Raw genomic sequence first — 17,713 nt, forward strand, 5'->3', positions numbered from 1 at the left:
ATGATAGACAGGTGTCAAACCAGGTCAGAGGTCAAGGGTTAGTTGTCTCCTCACCTGTCATGGACGTGTACTGGAGGTGATAGCCAGGTAATTAATTAGTTTCATAAGAAGACTACCAGACACACACCTCCTGCCTCACCTGACAGCACCTCCACACACACACACACACACACACACACACACACACACACACACACACCGGCTATCAAAGGAACACTCATTTGTATTCGTTTATTTATCATTATTTTTCATTATTACCTCACTACCACCACCACCACCACCACTACTACTACTACTACCACCACTACCACCACCACCACCACCACCACCACCCACCACCACCACTACTGCACACCACCACTACCACCACCACCACCACCACCACCACCACATACACCAGCGCCACCACCACCGTGAGCCAGGCAGGACGAGGCAAGAGTTAAGGGTTCCTCCTCCTCCTCCTCCCGCGGTTACCTCTGCAGCTCTGTCTGTTGTCTGCGGTAGTGTGTTGTGAGCAGTGAGAGCGGGAGGACGCACGGAGGTTGGTGCGCGCTACCCTCCGTGTGGTGGTGTGTGGTGGTGGTGGTGATTACTGTGGTAGTGGGTGAAGGAGGCGGTACCACTCACCTCCTCCATGGTGATAAAAGCTACCATACAGCTCCTGGTGTGCCGTGACGCACCATCTAGAGAGGGGGAGAAACTACAGTGTGTGTGTGTGTGTATGTATGTATGTGTGTGTAGTGTTATTGTGCAAACCTCCTCCTCCTCCTCCCGACCAAGGCACTTCTGGGCCCGGCCTCCCTCACCCACCGACGGCATTTTCCCTAGGATGAACCAAGACGCCAACACCATCGACCAAAACGCATCCTCATTCCTCTTCAATCTTGTTTAAATTTTGAATTAATATAAAGCAACTGGGAGGAGGGAGACGTGTGTGTGTGTGTGTGTCCCGATGAAGCTGCTGCTGCTGCTAATGGTGGAGAAGGAGGTGATGGTGTGTGTGTGTGGGGCGCCTCCTTGTCCGTACTGGGTAAAAAAAAACACCCAAAAAAAATCGAGGAATCTCATACCGAACACTGAAAATATTTTGATTATCTCCCCCCACCTTGATTGTCTCTCATCTCTCACTCTGTCTCTCACCTTGAACACCATCATCATCTCCCTATCTCTTCTTTCATTCCCTCCTGTAGAGTTCTCCCACGTTTGAATCATATCCGAGAGAGAGAGAGAGAGAGATAATACTAAGACAAGGTGTACACAGTGAAGGACCTCTGACGGAAAGGGCAAAATGTTTACTGAAGATTTTGCATGAGTCACGTATCCCCCCCCTACCCCCCCTACCCCCATGACACAAGGGAAACGAAGTGTAGAGATGTGTAACTTACTAGCCTGTGTGTGTGTGTGTGTGTGTGTGACTATTCAACAAACCAGGAAGTATACCATTATTTTATACCTGTTTTATACAATGAATATATGTGTATATCTTTCTGTTGTTGTGTATAAGAGTATTGGTTATTCATTGGTTTATTAATGTGGTATAATCAAGCTATTGACAGTATACCAGCTAGTGACAGTATACCAAGCTAGTGACAGTATACCAAGCTATTGACAGTATACCAGCTAGTGACAGTATACCAAGCTAGTGACAGTATACCAAGCTATTGACAGTATACCAGCTAGTGACAGTATACCAGCTAGTGACAGTATACCAGCTAGTGACAGTATACCAGCTAGTGACAGTATACCAGCTAGTGACAGTATACCAAGCTATTGACAGTATACCAGCTAGTGACAGTATACCAAGCTAGTGACAGTATACCAAGCTATTGACAGTATACCAGCTAGTGACAGTATACCAGCTAGTGACAGTATACCAGCTAGTGACAGTATACCAGCTAGTGACAGTATACCAGCTAGTGACAGTATACCAGCTAGTGACAGTATACCAGCCGCCATTGACAGTATACCAGCTAGTGACAGCATACTGCTTTTCATTGACAGTATACCAGCTAGTGACAGAGCCAGCTAGCACAGTATACCAGCCAATGACAGTGCTACCAGCTATTGACAGTATACCAAGCCAAAGACACAGTATACCAGCTAGTGAGACAGCATACCAGCTAGTGACAGTATACCAGCCATTGACAGCATACCAGCCAGTGACAGCATACCGCCATTGACAGCATACCCGCCAGTGACAGTACCAGCCATTGACAGCATACCAGCCAGTGACAGCATACCAAGCTATTTATTGCATAATGTTTAAAGACAGTATACAGCTATTGATACAGTATACCGTTGTAGTGACAGTATATCACATTGGTTGTGCATACCAGCTAGTGACAGTATACCAGCCAGTTTAGGTTAAGTATACCAGCTAGTGACAGGCACCAGCCAGTGACAGCATACCATTAGACAGTATACCAAGCTATTGACAGCATACTGTGCTAAAGGACAGCATACCTGTATTAGTGATGTATACTCAGCTTAGTGAAGGGTATACCAGCTAGTGACAGTATACCAGTTTAGTGACAGTATACCAGCTAGTGACAGCATACCAGCCAGTGACAGACACCAGCTAAAGTGGCTGTGCATGTACCAGCCAGTGACAGCATACCAGCTTAGTGACAGTATACCAGCTAGTGGACAGCATACCAGCTAGCACAGTATACCAGCTAGAAGAGACACAGTATACCAGTGACAGCATACCACCAGCTAGAAGTACACAGGCATCAAGCTAGTGACAGTATACCAGCTAGTGACAGTATACCAGCTAGTGGCAGTATACCAGCTAGTGACAGTATACCAGCTAGTGACAGTATATCACAATAACTACACAAGGTTAATATTTCCTATTTTTAAGTATACATTATCTCAGTATATTTTTAACAGTATTAGGTGTCACTTAAATGTTAATACCCTCTTATAAAGCTAAGTTAACATTCCCTTTTAACATTGTGTGGTGGTGGAGTGTGGTAGAGGTATGGTAGAGCTGTGGTAGAGGTGTGGTAGAGCTGTGGCAGAGGTGTGGTAGAGCTGTGGTGGTGAGAGAGAGAGAGAGAGAGAGAGACCAGATTAACATATACCCAATTTCATCATCACATTCTTTAACAATTTCAAACTATTTTTCACTATTTATATTCAGTAATCTCTATATTATTTTTAACATGTTGATCTGAGGTTAATGTTCGTTAATTCAGGTCTTTTGGGTGATAATTATAAGTATATTTCGTTGTTTTTTCGTTGGTTTTTGGTTGTTTGAAATCATTGTTTGTTTACTCATGGTAGACTGACATAGATATTTTTATATGTTAAATTATTTTGTTATTATCATCTATATATATTTTCATCCTGATAAATTAACTTGTTGATTGTTATGTAACTCAGTGTAATGGAAGTGGTTAGGTTAGGTTTGGTTTGGTTAGGTGGGTGGGTAGGTGGGCCAACTGCGTATCTATGACTGTAATCTTTGGGTTGGGTCATGGAGTACTTTAGTAGTTAGTTGCTATTAGTGGTTAGTGGGCTAGTTATTAGTAGTAGTTAGTGGGCTAGTTAGTGGTAGTAGTGGTTAGTGGGCTAGTAATTAGGGTTGACCATTGTTTGTATACCTGTACTAGCTAGATACATTGTTTATATACTTGCCCACCCATCTATCAGTCCACCCACTTACCCACCCACACACCTACCTTACCCACCCACACACCCACACCACTCCACCCACCCCACTCCACCCACACCACCACCCACCCACCCACCCACACCTGACTCCACCCACCCACCCACCCACCCACCCACCCACCCACCCACCTAAGACACAAAGAATCTCAAGTATTCAGTGGTCGGGTTCATCATCTTAATGGGCTCTCCTCCTCCTTCTCTTCTCCTCCTCCTCCACCTCCCTCCTCCCTCCCCTTCCTCCCCTCTTCCTCTTCCTCCTCTTCCACCTCCTCCTCCTCCTCCTCCTCCTCCTCCTCCTCCTCCCCCTCCTCCTCCTCTTCCACCTCCTCCGCCTCCTCCTCCTCCTCCTCCTCCTCCTCCTCCTCCTCCTCCTCCTCCTCCTCCTCCTCCTCCTCCCTCTCTTACCTGACTTGACTGGTATATACAGATCGTGAGGAGGTTTTTTTCTTGTAACTAATTATTTTTGTTGTGTGTGTGTAGTTGAATGCATTGTGTGTCCTTGTATGCCCTTGTATGCCCTTTTTATGCCCTCAGTGTCCTTGTTCGTGACCGTGAATACTTGGTTTAGTTCCAGTGTGGAGGGAGGGAGGGGAGGGGGGAGGAGGGGAGGAGGGGGAGGTGTACTTGGACAGTGTAACAAGGTAATATGTGATTGGCTGTTTACGGGTTGTTACTTCTTCTTCTTCTTCTCTCTCTCTCTCTCTCTCTCTCTCTCGGAGCTTAGGAGAGAGAGAGAGAGAGAGAGAGAGAGAGAGCAATGGTTCCTTCAGTACTTACAGGGGGTAATTACTGCCTATCTTAACCCAGTGCCTTGTTCACTGTCTGCCTATCACCCTTCACTGCCCGCCTATCACCCTTCACTGACTGCCTATCGCCCTTAACTGCCTGCCTATCACCCTTCACTGCCTGCCTATCGCCCTTCACTGTCTGCCTATCGCCCTTCACTGCCCGCCTATCACCCTTCACTGCCTGCCCACGCCCTTCACTGTCTGGGCTGGGCCTATCGCCCTTCACTGCCCGCCTACCACCCTTCACTGTCTGCCTATCGCCCTTCACTGTCTGCCTATCGCCCTTCACTGCCTGCCTATCACCCTTCACTGTCTGCCTATCACCCTTCACTGTCACGCACTTGTACTTGTGGAAGAAAAAAACGCTAAGTCCATAATTCGTTAAATGGAGGTTTCACTACCACATCAACCACATATCTACCACATATCTACCACACATCTACCACACACCTACCACACAACTACCACACAACTACCACACTACTACCACACACCTACCACACAACTACCACACTACTACCACACAACTACCACACTACTACCACACACCTACCACACTACTACCACACACCTACCACACTACTACCACACTACCACACAATCCCCATAGCTGTGGGTGGAAGTGGCTTATCGTGGTGTGATAATAAGCGCAAAATTAGCACAGACTTATTTAAAAGCCGTGTTCTTAATTATCTTATCAAATACAGGTGAGTGATACTAGTCGACTAGGCTTTAAAGCTAGCTCTCTCTCTCTCTCTCTCTCTCTCTCTCACTCACACACACAACACGTACACACACGCACTGGTGAAAACAGCTCGAGATATGTAGGGTAAACACATACACATACACACACACACACATTACACATAGGCTTACGTATGGATATGTAGGTCAATATGTAACTTATATGTTGTTGTTATGTTGATGTTGTGACGTCACCGACCACTCGCCTTCTCTCTCTATTTACAAACACAGAGACAGGCGGGATGGTTGGGGGGGGGGAGCTTAGTTCACCTGTTTGGGTATATCTTGTGTATGTATGTATGTAAAGTGTGTAAGTATGTATGTATGTCTATGTTTAATAATACACCGTAAACTAATAAATCAAAATAAATTATTGACACAAAGCACAAAGGTCAATACAGTATTAATTCTCTACACTGTAACCCGTCATTAACTCACATGTCTTCACTATAACCCTCAATTAAATACGTTCATAAATGCCTAAAAAAAAGTAGTAATAAGAAAGTATAATTTTTTAAAGTTTCCGCCAAAGTAGTATGAGTATTTAAAGTATCTATCCTAAATTATATATATATATAAGTTCAAAATACGTAAAAGTTTTAATAATTTGGTGAAGAAAACAAAAAATATCCAAACTTTGTCTTCATCTGTTCAAAATACCTAAAAGTTGTGGAATTTTAAACTTTTTTTCTATCTTTTACTCGTAACCTTTGTCGTGCTAGATAAATGTCCTTAAATAATGTTAAGAATTTCTGAAGACTGTGTACAAGAGAGAGAGAGATGGTGTGTGTGTGTGTGTGTGTGTATGTTATTAAAGACTAAGCAATGGGCCTTCAGAGTTACCAAGTGTTGTTTAATCTTCCAGGAGGAGGAGAAGGCGTCATAATTAGTGTGTGTGTTTTCTTGCGTCCAGTGTGTGTGTTTGTTTGTGGGAGGAGGTGAGTGGTGTGGCATTGAGGCTGAGAGGGAAGAGAGAGAGAGAGAGAGAGAGAGATCAAAACAGAATTTAGCTAGTCAATATAAAATAAACACTTGTCTTGTTCTGCTCTTACTACCGTGTGTGTGTGTGTGTGTGTTGTGTGTGTGTGTGTGTGTGTGTGTTAAGTATCAAAACACAGTCAACATCTTTACCTACTTTGTGTATATTATTTTATACATATTTTTAATACATATTTACTATCGTGTTGTAAATATCATAAACTTGTGAATGGTGTTGTAATGACCCTGGTAAGTGTAGGTATGTGAATAGGTTATTAGATATGAGAGAATTGACCATTAATTCACTCTAAATCACAGCTAAATGCATCCCTCTCCCGTGAACCTCATTATCAGTTAAGACACTTGGGCCGGACAGGGGGGTTACTAGATCAGTGTTTGTTTCTATATACTGACCAAGAAAACACCGCTTTCATTTAATTGGACAACACAAGGTTGTACGTTAATAATGCGTATTAATGTGCATTATTATATACGAGTGGTAGGGTGGGTTTTATGTGTCTGTGTGTGGGTGTGTGGTGGGGGAAGTTGTAAGTTTAGATTGGTCTAATTCCTTGTGATTCCCATTAGGTCAAGTTTGTATCTAAGGTCAAAGGTCATACAGTACTAATTAGAAGGTGGTACTGTTGGTCACTCGTATTGGTAGTCAGTGTAGAGTGGTGAGCGTCGATAGCTTACTAAGATGGTAGTCAGTGTGTGTGTGTGTGTGTGTGTGTGTGACCCCCTCCCTAGTTAAGTGGTAAACCTTGACTCAGAGTATGGTTGTAGAATGGATAAATGTGTGTTTGTGTGTGTGTTTGTTTTTTGCTTGCCACTGGTGTTTTTGTTGTGCTTTGATTGCATAGCCTATCTTCTGTAGGTTACACACACACACACACACACACACTACCTACACACACTCTCTCACATATAGTATTTACATATATACACACACACACATGTTAACATTGCATATGCTTTCACACACACACACACACACACACACACACACACACACACACACACACAGGGAAGAGGCCAAGGGGAGTGAGTGAGAGGAGATTTTGGGGTAGTGGAACACCCAGGGTAGACCAACGTTGATGGTGCTGATAGTGAACCCGAGGATGGTGATGATGGTGACAGCTGCCGGGGTCAGTATGGTGGTGGTGACTCGAGAACGGTGAATCGCCAACACTGCATCACCAACACTACTACGTCACTCCCCCAACATTCCCTGGTCTCCAATTTTCTCCAACAAAACTCCTGTGTACTTGATCTAATTAAAGGAATTGTTTAATGAGTCACTCTTGTAAAACGTACACATGAAGACCTGATTATCTCTTCTCTTTTATTCTCTTCTCTTTATTCCTGTTATCTTCTCTTATTCCTGTTTTTCTCTTCTCTTCTCTCTGTCTCTACGTCAAGGTAGAGACATATTGTTATTGTTTAGATATTTTCTCTCTCATCTCTTGACGATAAAATATTGTTGTTTACCTTCCACCCACTTAATGGCGTCCCTAGCAACCGTGTTTGTTCTCGGATGGTGATTGGTCGGTGGTTGCTAAGGGAGACGCAACGCCGCATCTGTAAATTCAATGCCATTTTTTGTTTTGTTTAGGGATATTTTTAGATTATGATTGATTGATTGATTGATTGATTGATTGATTGATTGATTGATTGATTGATTGATAAGTTAGGAAAGGTGGAGAGATGATAATTTACTAATGCCAAGACTCTTACACTGTTATTTCGTATTTCAGTTTCAAACTTTTAAGTGAAAGTACAGAACATTACCAGTGACCAATGAAAGCTAGTGATCCCAAGAAACTACAAGGAGATTGGCTGAAAACTGACCAATAACAGTGACCGTCGTTGAAAACTAACCAATAACAGTGACCGTCGTTGAAAACTGACCAATAGCAGTGACCGTCGTTGAAAACTGACCAAGAACAGTGACCAATAGCAACGACGTAGAGAATAATAGTAATAATAGCAAAGAAAAGGAACAATTAAGGTGGTAACGGAGGATGTGTAGAGAAAGGAACACTGCTACTGGAGAGAAAGTAGCAGTCTCCCTCAGAATAAATCCAAGCATAGAAAACTAACTAGACTAGAGAAAGTAACACCAGGGGGAGAAAGTAACACCAGGGGGAGAAAGTAACACCAGGGGGGAGAAAGTAACATCGATAAAGAAAAAGTAACAATCGAAAATAGAATCATCAAAGAAAAGTCACAGGGGAAAAAAATAACACTAGTATTCCATAAGTAGCAACACCAACAGGGAAAGTATCAGGCTCGTTCCGTAGCAGGTAGCAGGAAGTGGGCGTTACGATGAGGAGGGAGACTCGGGTAGGTGTGGGCGTGGTGATAGTGGCCTTATGGGTAGGTCTCGCCACGCCCACTAGCCAGCCCTCACCTGAAATCAAGACTGAAGCTCCGCCCCCAAGACCTGAAGCTATCTACGCCCCTGAAGGTAAGACATATGTACGCCTTTATGTCTCACTAGATAAGACAGACATAGCTAAGATAGACGTACATACATAGTTGAGACATACATACATACATAGTTAAGACGTACATACATAGTTAAGACAGACATACATAGTTAAGATAGACGTACATACATAATTGAGACATACATACATAGCTAAGATAGACGTACATACATGATTGAGACATACATACATACAGTTAAAACATACATACATAGTTAAGACATACATACATACTGATAGGTAATACGTAATTAAGACATAGGTAGGAATAAGACATACCCATGTACTTGTATATCCTACACTTAATGGATTGGAGATTATTTATAAGAGTGTGTGTGTGTGTGTGTGTGTGTGTGTGTGTGTGTGTGTGTGTGTGTGTGTGTGTGTGTGTGTGTGTGTGTGTGTGTGTGTGTGTGTGTGTGTGTGTGTGTGTGTGTGTGTGTGTGTGTGTGTGTGTGTGTGTTGCAAGAGGCAGTGGTAAAGAGCATCTGTGTTGAAAGAAGAAGAAGAAGGAGAAGGAGAAGAAGACGAAGAAGAAGAAGACGAAGAAGAAGGAGAAGGAGAAGAAGGAGGAGAAGAAGGGAGGACTGTTGTTTTAGATGCCATAATCATTGTTGTTAGCTAATTGTTGGGGTCATTATTAGTAACAGTGCCATGGTGGAAAGGATGGCACTGGCACTAAGCAGAGACCTAGTGGGTGGTAGAATTGGCTGTGTGGGGAGGAGGAGGAGGTTAGACTGACGCTGTGGGAGGGAGGTGGTGAACTGGCTGAGGGAAGTGGTAGACTGGCTGTGGAGAAGTGGTAGACGGCTGAGGGAGAAGTAGTAGACTGGCTGTGGGAGGTAGTAGACTGGCTGAGGAGGAAGTGGTAGACCTTCAGCTGTGGGGAGAAGTGGTAGACTGTGAGGGGAGGGTGGTAGACCTAATAGGGGTGGCTGTGGGAGGATTAGACATTGGCTGAGGGAGGGAGAGTATCCTGATAAGGTGTTGGTATGTAGACTGGCTTTTGTCAAGTGAGGTAAGGATGATTGGAATGTCTCTCCTTCTCATCCTCCACCCCCTCTTTCTCTCTGTCTCTCCTCTCCTCTCTATCTTCTCTCTGTCTCTCCTCTCCTCTCTCTCTTCTCTTCATCCTCCTCCAAACATCTCTCTCTCTCTCTCTCTCTCTCTCTCTCTCTCATTTTCTCCTCTTCCCCATTACCCTCTCCTTCACCCTCCCTCTTCTCTCCCTCCCTTCCTCCTCGTATATATGATTATCCACCTCTGTCTGTCTGTCTGTCTGTCTCTGTCTGTCTCCCGCGTTCCAGAGGTAAAGTCAGTGAAGTGGGGCTAAGTGGTGACCGTGGATGAGGTGTATCAGGGACTCAATGCGGGCAGTAAGTGATCTTAGTTCGGGCCATTGTCTGTGTGGGTCTACTGCCAGTTGAGCTGTGTCGTGGGTCTTTGTGACAGGGGGGGGGGGTGCCAAGGGGTGGTTGTCTGAGGGGGTGCCAACGATGATCAGCTCAAGATATAAGATAAAGTGTAAGTGATCGTTAGCTTGATGTCGCTTGTTTTGAGTAATGATACGGAGGAGGTGCCAGGAGGAGGTGCCAATTCAGGGAGTTTACACATGGCACTGTACTCTATTTTATGGCACTGTTCTCTTTTATGGCACTGTAATGTACCGTTTATTTTATGGCACTATACATACATACATACATACATACATACATACATACATAGGACTGTGTATAGTCTCAAGTGAACAGTTCCCAATCTCGTATTTGCTGTTAAACGTCATTTATTACGCTTTAGAGAACAACGATTATTTAGTTTTTCTCTAGTCAATAAACTTACTATGTAAAACACTTAAGGTTAATTGTGTGTTTAGATGTGAAATTTGTATGTTTAATGTTTGAATGTTTGGTATGTGGGCAGGATTTAGGGACAGAAACAGACAGAAAGCGAGAGACAGACAGACAGACATCCACGTAGCTGCTCACTGGAAGGTTAGAATACCAACTAAGGACAATAAAATATCCCAAATAATGCTCAGACAATAGCGTATAAGGCTACAGGAGTCTTTTTATTCAGTAGATATTTAAATTTATGGTAAAGGCTCATAAATTTAAATGTTTGTTTGTAGCGGTTGTTTTTATGAAGACTTTTAAAGCGTTCTAGTAATTCCCCAATGTCCCTTTAAAGTGATCGAGGAAGTTTGGGGGAAAAATGTTAATCTCGCTTTAAAATCTTTAGGTTAATGGTATTTTCTGGCGAGTTAATTGATTGGGAGGAATAAAATACAGTTGTTTGTGGATATTTGATGAGGTATTGGGTATTATGGTGTTTATTAAAGGTTGAATGTAGGTGGTATTGCAAGATGGCGTGGCATGTGGTCTAGTCCCCCTACCTACTGCGATCTTACAACTTCCATTTCCTCCCTTGCTTTTTCTTAGTCAAACAAAGTGCCGTAGATTGTGGAGGGAGGGATGGAGATTTTACCAGATTGTATAGTTCATTCACAGAACCAGCGGTCAGTCAAGGTGTGCCACAAAGGAGGGTGTATTTATTATTCTGAAATAGTTCGCGGCTTCTCAGTGCTTTACACCGACGCCAAGGTCAGGGCTGGCTGGCTGGTTGGGCTGGATGTTTTTTTATATTTTATCACGTTTACTCTCTCACTACCTCTACATATCTTCACTACACAATGATATTATTTCCCATCGATATATTTAATAACATATAATAAATTTATATTAATCAATCGTATTTTATATAATACAGAATATCGAGAAATTGAAATAGATTATATCTCTGGCAACGATGTCGAGGGAGCACAGGATGGCGTCGCTTCTCTGCCAGACGTTAGATCAATCGGTAACAAAATACACCAAATCTCTATGATAGAACGGATTAATTTCCAGCTAAAGCTTTATGATATATCCCTTCGTTATCCTAGAGGTAAATTTTAAGCTTAAGATACGCTAGAGAGAGGATGACACCGTGAGAGAGAGGGGAAGGTGGGGGGTCAGTTGTACCAGTGCTAAATCAGCCAACGTTTAATTTATAACATGCCAGTGTTTGTGGTCACATTATTAGCGGGGTTGTGGAGTGATGTAATGTGGTATGATGTAATGTGGCATGACGTAATGTGGTATGTGGTATTGTGTGTATGTGGTGGTATTGTGATGTGGTATATGGTATTGTGTGTGTGTGTTGTGAGGGAATACCACTCATACCAGGGAGGATATACTTAGCCATTTCCCAGACATGCCATTGATACCGCGACCTCTTGAAGATCATACCAAAATACCACGTGACATACCACAGTGCTACTCACACCAGCCATACCACACTTGCTGAGCCTTGTACCACACGTCTAATCATACCAGATACCTTATACCAAGTGTCATTAACCATACCAGGATTTATAAGTCATACCAAGAATCATACCACTGATACCAGGAACCATACCATACCAGAATTCATACCACTGATACCAGGAACCAAAACAAAAGCATATACCAGGGTTTCAATACCATAAGAGGTACCAGGGCATAATAACAGCAGACGTGGTACTAGGCAGAGCAGCACAAGGTACCAGACATGACTATTAAAGACGTGTTGGTACTAGTGGTAGGTACTGAGACTTCCTGGTTCGTGTGTGTGTGTGTGTATGTGTGTGTGTGTGTGTGTGTGTGTGTGTGTGTGTTGTAAAAGAGATGCATTGAATTTGGTCAGGTTACGTGGGTGTTCGATGGGCGGATGTCTGTCTCTATCTGTCTGTCTGTCTATTTATCCTGTGTTTTGTCTGGTCTGTCTATTGTAGAGTTTAAATCTCTTCTTCTCTCTCTCTCTCTTCTCTCTTTCTTTCTTTCTTTCTTTCTCTCTCTCAGCAGTTAATGAGAAAGGCAACAGCTTTTTCCCCATGACGACCAACATTCAAACTGACAGTCATCCCAGAAACCAAAAGAGTCATGTATGTATGTATGTATGTATGTATGTATGTATGTATGTATGTATGTATGCCAAACAGTAGACCAATAACATCATGAATAAGGAACACCTGCCCTTAATTATATCAACCACCTGTGTTTCATTACCCAGTGTTTGATCCACATTCACCCCAACCTTATTTTTGGGGTGTGGGTTTTGGAATTAAGTTAGGTTTAGTGGAGGTTAGGTTAGGTTAGGTTGGGTTAGGTTGAGTTTTGTGAGTGGGTTAGAGATAATGAAATAGAAATAGTGAAGGCGATAAAGGGCAGAAAGATAGAATGATATGAGAGCGAGAAAGAGTGAGAGAGTTAAGTAAGAGAAAAGAGAGATAATTGAGAGAAGAGTGAGAGAGAGATAGTGAGAGAGAAAGAGTGAGAGATAGTGAGAGAAAGAGTGAGAGAGAGAGATAGAATCGGGAATCCTTCAAGCAGTTGTTTATATAAGTGTTAGAATGGGGTCAGAATGTCCAGTATGGAGGCTACAGTGGTCTTTGGCTCCCTCCTCCTCTCCTTCCTCCTCCCCTCCTCCTTCTTCTTCCCTCCTCCTCCTCCTCCCTTCTTCCTCCTCCCTCTCCTCCTTCCCCTCATTCTGCCTCCTCCCTCCTCCTTCTTCCTCCTCCCTCCTCCTCCTTCTTCTCCTTCCTCCTCCCTCCTCCTTCTCCTTCCTCCTCCATCCTCCTTCTCCTCCTTCTTCCTTCTTCCTCCTCCTCCTTCCCTCATTCTGCCTCCTCCCTCCTCCTTCCTCCTCCCTCCTCCTCCTTCCCTCCTTCTTCGTCCTCCCTCCCCTCCTTCTTCCTCCCTCCTCCTCCTTCCCTCCTTCTTCTCCCTCCTCCTTCTTCCCTCCTTCTTCCTCCTCCAGCCTCCTCCTCCTCCTCCTCCTCCTCTCCCTCCTCCTCCTCCTCTTCCTCCTCCAGCCTCCTCCTCCTCCTCCCCTCCTCCTCCTCCCTCCCTTCTCCCTCCTCCTCCTCTTCCTCCCTCCAGCCTCCACTCCTCCTCCTCCTCCTCCTCCTCCTCCTCCTCTTCTCCCTCACCTTCTCCCTCCTCCTCCTCCTCCTCCTCCTCCTTCCTCCCCTCCTCTCCTCTTCCTCCTCCAACCTCCCAGCCTCTCCTCCTCCTCCTCCTCCTCCTCCTCCTCTTCCTCCTCCAGCCTCAGCCTCCTCCTCCTCCTCTCCTCTTCTCCTCAGCCTCCTCCTCCTCCTCTCCTCCCTCCCCTCCTTCCTCCTCCTCTCCTCCAGCCTCCAACCTCCTCCTCCTCCTCCTCCTCCTCTCCTCCTCCCTCCCTCCTCCTTCTCCCTCCTCCCCCTCTTCCTCCTCCAGCCTCCGCCTCCTCCTCCTCCTCCTCCTCCCCTCCTCCTCCTCTTCCTCCTCCAGCCCTCCAGCCTCCTCCTCCTCCTCCTCCTCCCTCCTCCTCTTCCTCCTCCAGCCTCCTCCCTCCTCCTCCTCTTCCCTCCCTCCTCCCTCCTCCTCCTCCTCCTCCTCCTCCTCCTCCTCCTCCTGGGTTGAAACATCTGACAAACGCTTCAGCATCATCGCGGTCTGTGTGTCAGTGAAACCCTCCTGGTATCTCTGTCAAGGTCTTCCTAGCTGGAGGAGGAATGACCAAGAGGGAGGAGAGAAAAGGTAGGAGTAGGGGAAGGATGGGGGAGGAGGAGAGGTTAAATGAGGGAAGGATGGGAGGAGGAGGGTTAGAGTGGGGGAAAGGATGAGGAGGAGGAGGAATAGGAGGAGGAAAAAGGAGGTGGAAGAGGGAGGAGACCCTAAACACTTAGTTCATTTCCAAACACACAAACATACTCCTCCCCAAACACACGGGGGTTAAAACAGACATACAAACACACGTCCGGTAATATATAAACTATTCAGTAAACTCAGGCTATTGTCCTTAACATTCAGTCACTCAGGAAGCATTGTGAGTCTGTAAGGGTGTTTTGATTAGGTGTGTGTGTGTGTGTGTGTGTGTGTGTGTGTGTGTGGGTGTGTGTGTGTGTGTGTGTGTGTGTGTGTCTGTGTGGTAGATGTTAGGATATGAGGTGTGTGTGTGTGGTGTGTGTGTGTGGTAGGAATGTTAGGTATGTGTAGGTGTGTGTGTGGAATGTTTTTTTTGTATATTGTGTATGTGTGTGTGTGTAACTGGATGACACACACACACACACACACACACTATGGGAGCAAGCTGATATGAATAACTATGTATAATATGTATAACTATGTATGTCCTGTGTGTATGTATGTATGTAAGACTATGTGGACATAATCTAGAGCTTCTCTCACTATCTATAAATGTCTTCCTCCTCTCCCCCTAGTGTGTCATCCATAGTGTTTCACCACTCTTCCACCCCCCTAGTGTGTGTGTGTGTGTGTGTGTGTGTGTGTGTGTGTGTGTGCGTGTGACAAATTAAAACAACATATAATCCTCAGTCATCAGGGAGGTTCATTATACTCTCAAGTCTTATGAACTGTAAAGAAAAAATATATATTATTATTATTATGGAAGATGAAGACCAGAGAATACCACTGAACTATTGAACTATTTCTCGGCTTATTGTATTACAGTGAGAGAGAGAGAGAGAGAGGAGGAAGTGTGTGTTTGTAAGAGAGAATGTAGTGATTATATGTTTGTGTATATGTGAAAGCGAGAGAGACAGAGAAAGAGAGAGAGAGAACAAACTAAGGGATGAAAAATTTGGAGAAGAAGAAAAAGAAGAAGAAGAATGGAGAGAATCGTGGTGTGAGGAATTCTGCCGTGCCTTTGTCAGAGGAATGTTTGAACGTGACTGTGTGTGTGTGTGTGTGTGCACGTAACATGACCAGGCATCAGGTGGGTATTGTCACGGCTTGTCATTCTCTGAGTCATTGCTGGCACAGGATGGTGACACACACACACATTCACACATACACACACACACATACATACACGACACAACTGTAGACAGACATATAGAACAGACAACAGACAGACACAGGCAGATGTTAAGATAGACAGACAAACAGACTGAAGCATGCAGGAAGACTTGGCAGGAGGGGGCAGGGTGGCAGGCCAAACAAGAATGCATGGGAGAAGCAATTTAATACCCCCATTAATTAGCATATGTTTATTATATACTTTAAATGCCACAACAACAAAGATTATTTTCACATAAACAGTATTTCATGTTCACTTGTCTTCACCGAGTGTGTTTGTATCACTTATTTTGTTTATGTCGTTTATAACCTTGTAATATAACCACTTCTCTGTACGATTCAGGAGTTTGGTTCTCTTATAGATTCTTGACATTTATACTTATGATATAGTCACTATTTATAGACACATTTCTGGTGTTTTGTTGTGATATTTACAACTCAGGATTTGGGTTTATACTTTCTCGTTATGTGTATACCTTTGTAAATATTTAGGTATACATAATTCATTCATCTTTACCGGCTGTAAATGCGGACTCGATGCTCATTTGTTTATTATTTATCTCTTAATGTGGACCCGATGCTCACTTGTTTATTATTTATATTGTGTATAACCTCGTACGATCAGGGTTCTGTTACTTATAGAATGTCGATGTGCTTTTGTTTTGTATTCTATACATTCTTGAATTTCCATTACTTCTTGTTGTATAAAAGATTCTATTCCTTGATGTTATAGAATTGCATATTACATCTATTTCAAAAGGGAAGGGATTTAGCAGTCACTTTGTCTACATATGTCTGTCGTTTTGTGTTCTTGGAGCTCCTGGCAATATCAATACCCGGCGTTTATTTTTTTATCGTCGCCATTTTATTTTGGCTTGTTGCAATACCTGGAGTGTAGGGAAGCGTTTCAACGTGTTTCGGGAGTCAGTCAGCTGGTAGCCTATGCCGGAACACCCAGCTGCTGTGGTGCACTCACCTGTGTTTACGTTGGTCATAAGAGCTTGTTTTGCTTGCATGCCGGAGGTAAATAAACAGACTCTCTTCCCGTGTAACAAAGGGCTCTCTCTCTCTCTCTCTCTCTCTCTCGCTTCTTTGCATTCACACGTAGAGCTACACACACACACACACACCAACGTACACACAAAATAAACACACACACAGGAGAGAAAGTGGTTTTTAAAGACCGAGGCAGATTTGTCCTTGTGTCGCCTAATCTCTCTCTCACTCTTTTTTCTTTCTCTTTTCCCCTCCCTCCTTTCTCCTCCCTCCTTCCTCCCTCCCTCCCTCCCTCCCTCCTCCTCCCTCCTCCTTCCCTCCCTCCTTTTCCTTTCCTCCCTCCTCCTCCGCCCCATCTCTTTCTCCTTCCTGCTCTACCTCGCCCTCTTCCCTTCCTCCCCTCCCTCCTTCCTCCCTCTCTCCTACCCCTCCTTGCCCCCTCCCTCCCCCCTTAGGTCAACCTCCTTCCTCTTTACCCAAGATGGTCGTGACATCGAGAAGCACTTGGTCATTTTTTGTCGGTGTGAAGGAGGGCCTCAGGCCGGGAGAGCCATGCAGTGTTGTCATGGTAGGTCCCTTAATAACTCGGCTTCATGGGCCCTGCAGCCTACCTCTTAACCTAACCATTAGAACTGGTTCCCTATGACTGGGATCCATTAGAATCTAACCTAACCTAACCTAACCTAACCTAATTTTACATAACCTTAATTAACCTAACCTCCAGGTAGCGTTAGGGTGATTAATTAACAGGAGAAATAAGCTCGCTCCCTACCTCCCTCCCTCCCTTTACCTCCTTCGCTCTACTTCCTCCCTCCCTACCTCCCTCGCTCTACTTCCCTCCCTTCCCTTTACCTCCCTCGCTCTACTTCCCTCCTCCTTTACCTCCCTCGCTCTACTTCCCTCCCTCCCTTTACCTCCTCCTCTACCTCCTCCCTCCTCCCCTCTCTCTCCCTTCCTCTCCCAATTGTGCTGACGTGTTCCTGCTTGTGTTAATCTGGTAATATATGCAGTGAGAATTTTTATTTTATTTTTTAACGTAAAGATAAGCTTGATAAGATAACGAGAGACAGGATGTGAGGGAAGGAGATGATGAGAAAGAGGAGGGCGTGAAGGGAGGGGCGGTGAAAGAGGGGGCAGTGAAGGGAGGGCAGTGAAGGAG

At 44.4% G+C, this 17,713-nt stretch overlaps 1 protein-coding gene across 4 annotated transcripts in view; it reads left to right on the forward strand.

Moving 5' to 3' along the window:
• Positions 1-456: 456 nt before the first annotated feature.
• Positions 457-17,713, forward strand: part of LOC121872761 (cysteine-rich motor neuron 1 protein-like) — a 49,011-nt gene continuing 31,754 nt past the window's right edge. For 3 of the 4 annotated variants that reach the window (XM_042375819.1, XM_042375842.1, XM_042375834.1), the window contains exons 1-2: positions 457-541; positions 7,946-8,658. In XM_042375819.1, the coding sequence (XP_042231753.1) occupies positions 8,517-8,658 (142 nt within the window). In that variant the 5' untranslated portion in view covers positions 457-541; positions 7,946-8,516. Of the gene's footprint in view, positions 546-7,945; positions 8,659-17,713 lie in introns of all 4 variants that reach the window. The other variant, XM_042375827.1, reaches the window with a different exon arrangement.

The sequence above is a fragment of the Homarus americanus genome, unplaced genomic scaffold (genome assembly GCF_018991925.1).
Source record: "Homarus americanus isolate GMGI-L3 unplaced genomic scaffold, GMGI_Hamer_2.0 scaffold55640, whole genome shotgun sequence".
NCBI lineage: Eukaryota > Metazoa > Arthropoda > Malacostraca > Decapoda > Nephropidae > Homarus > Homarus americanus.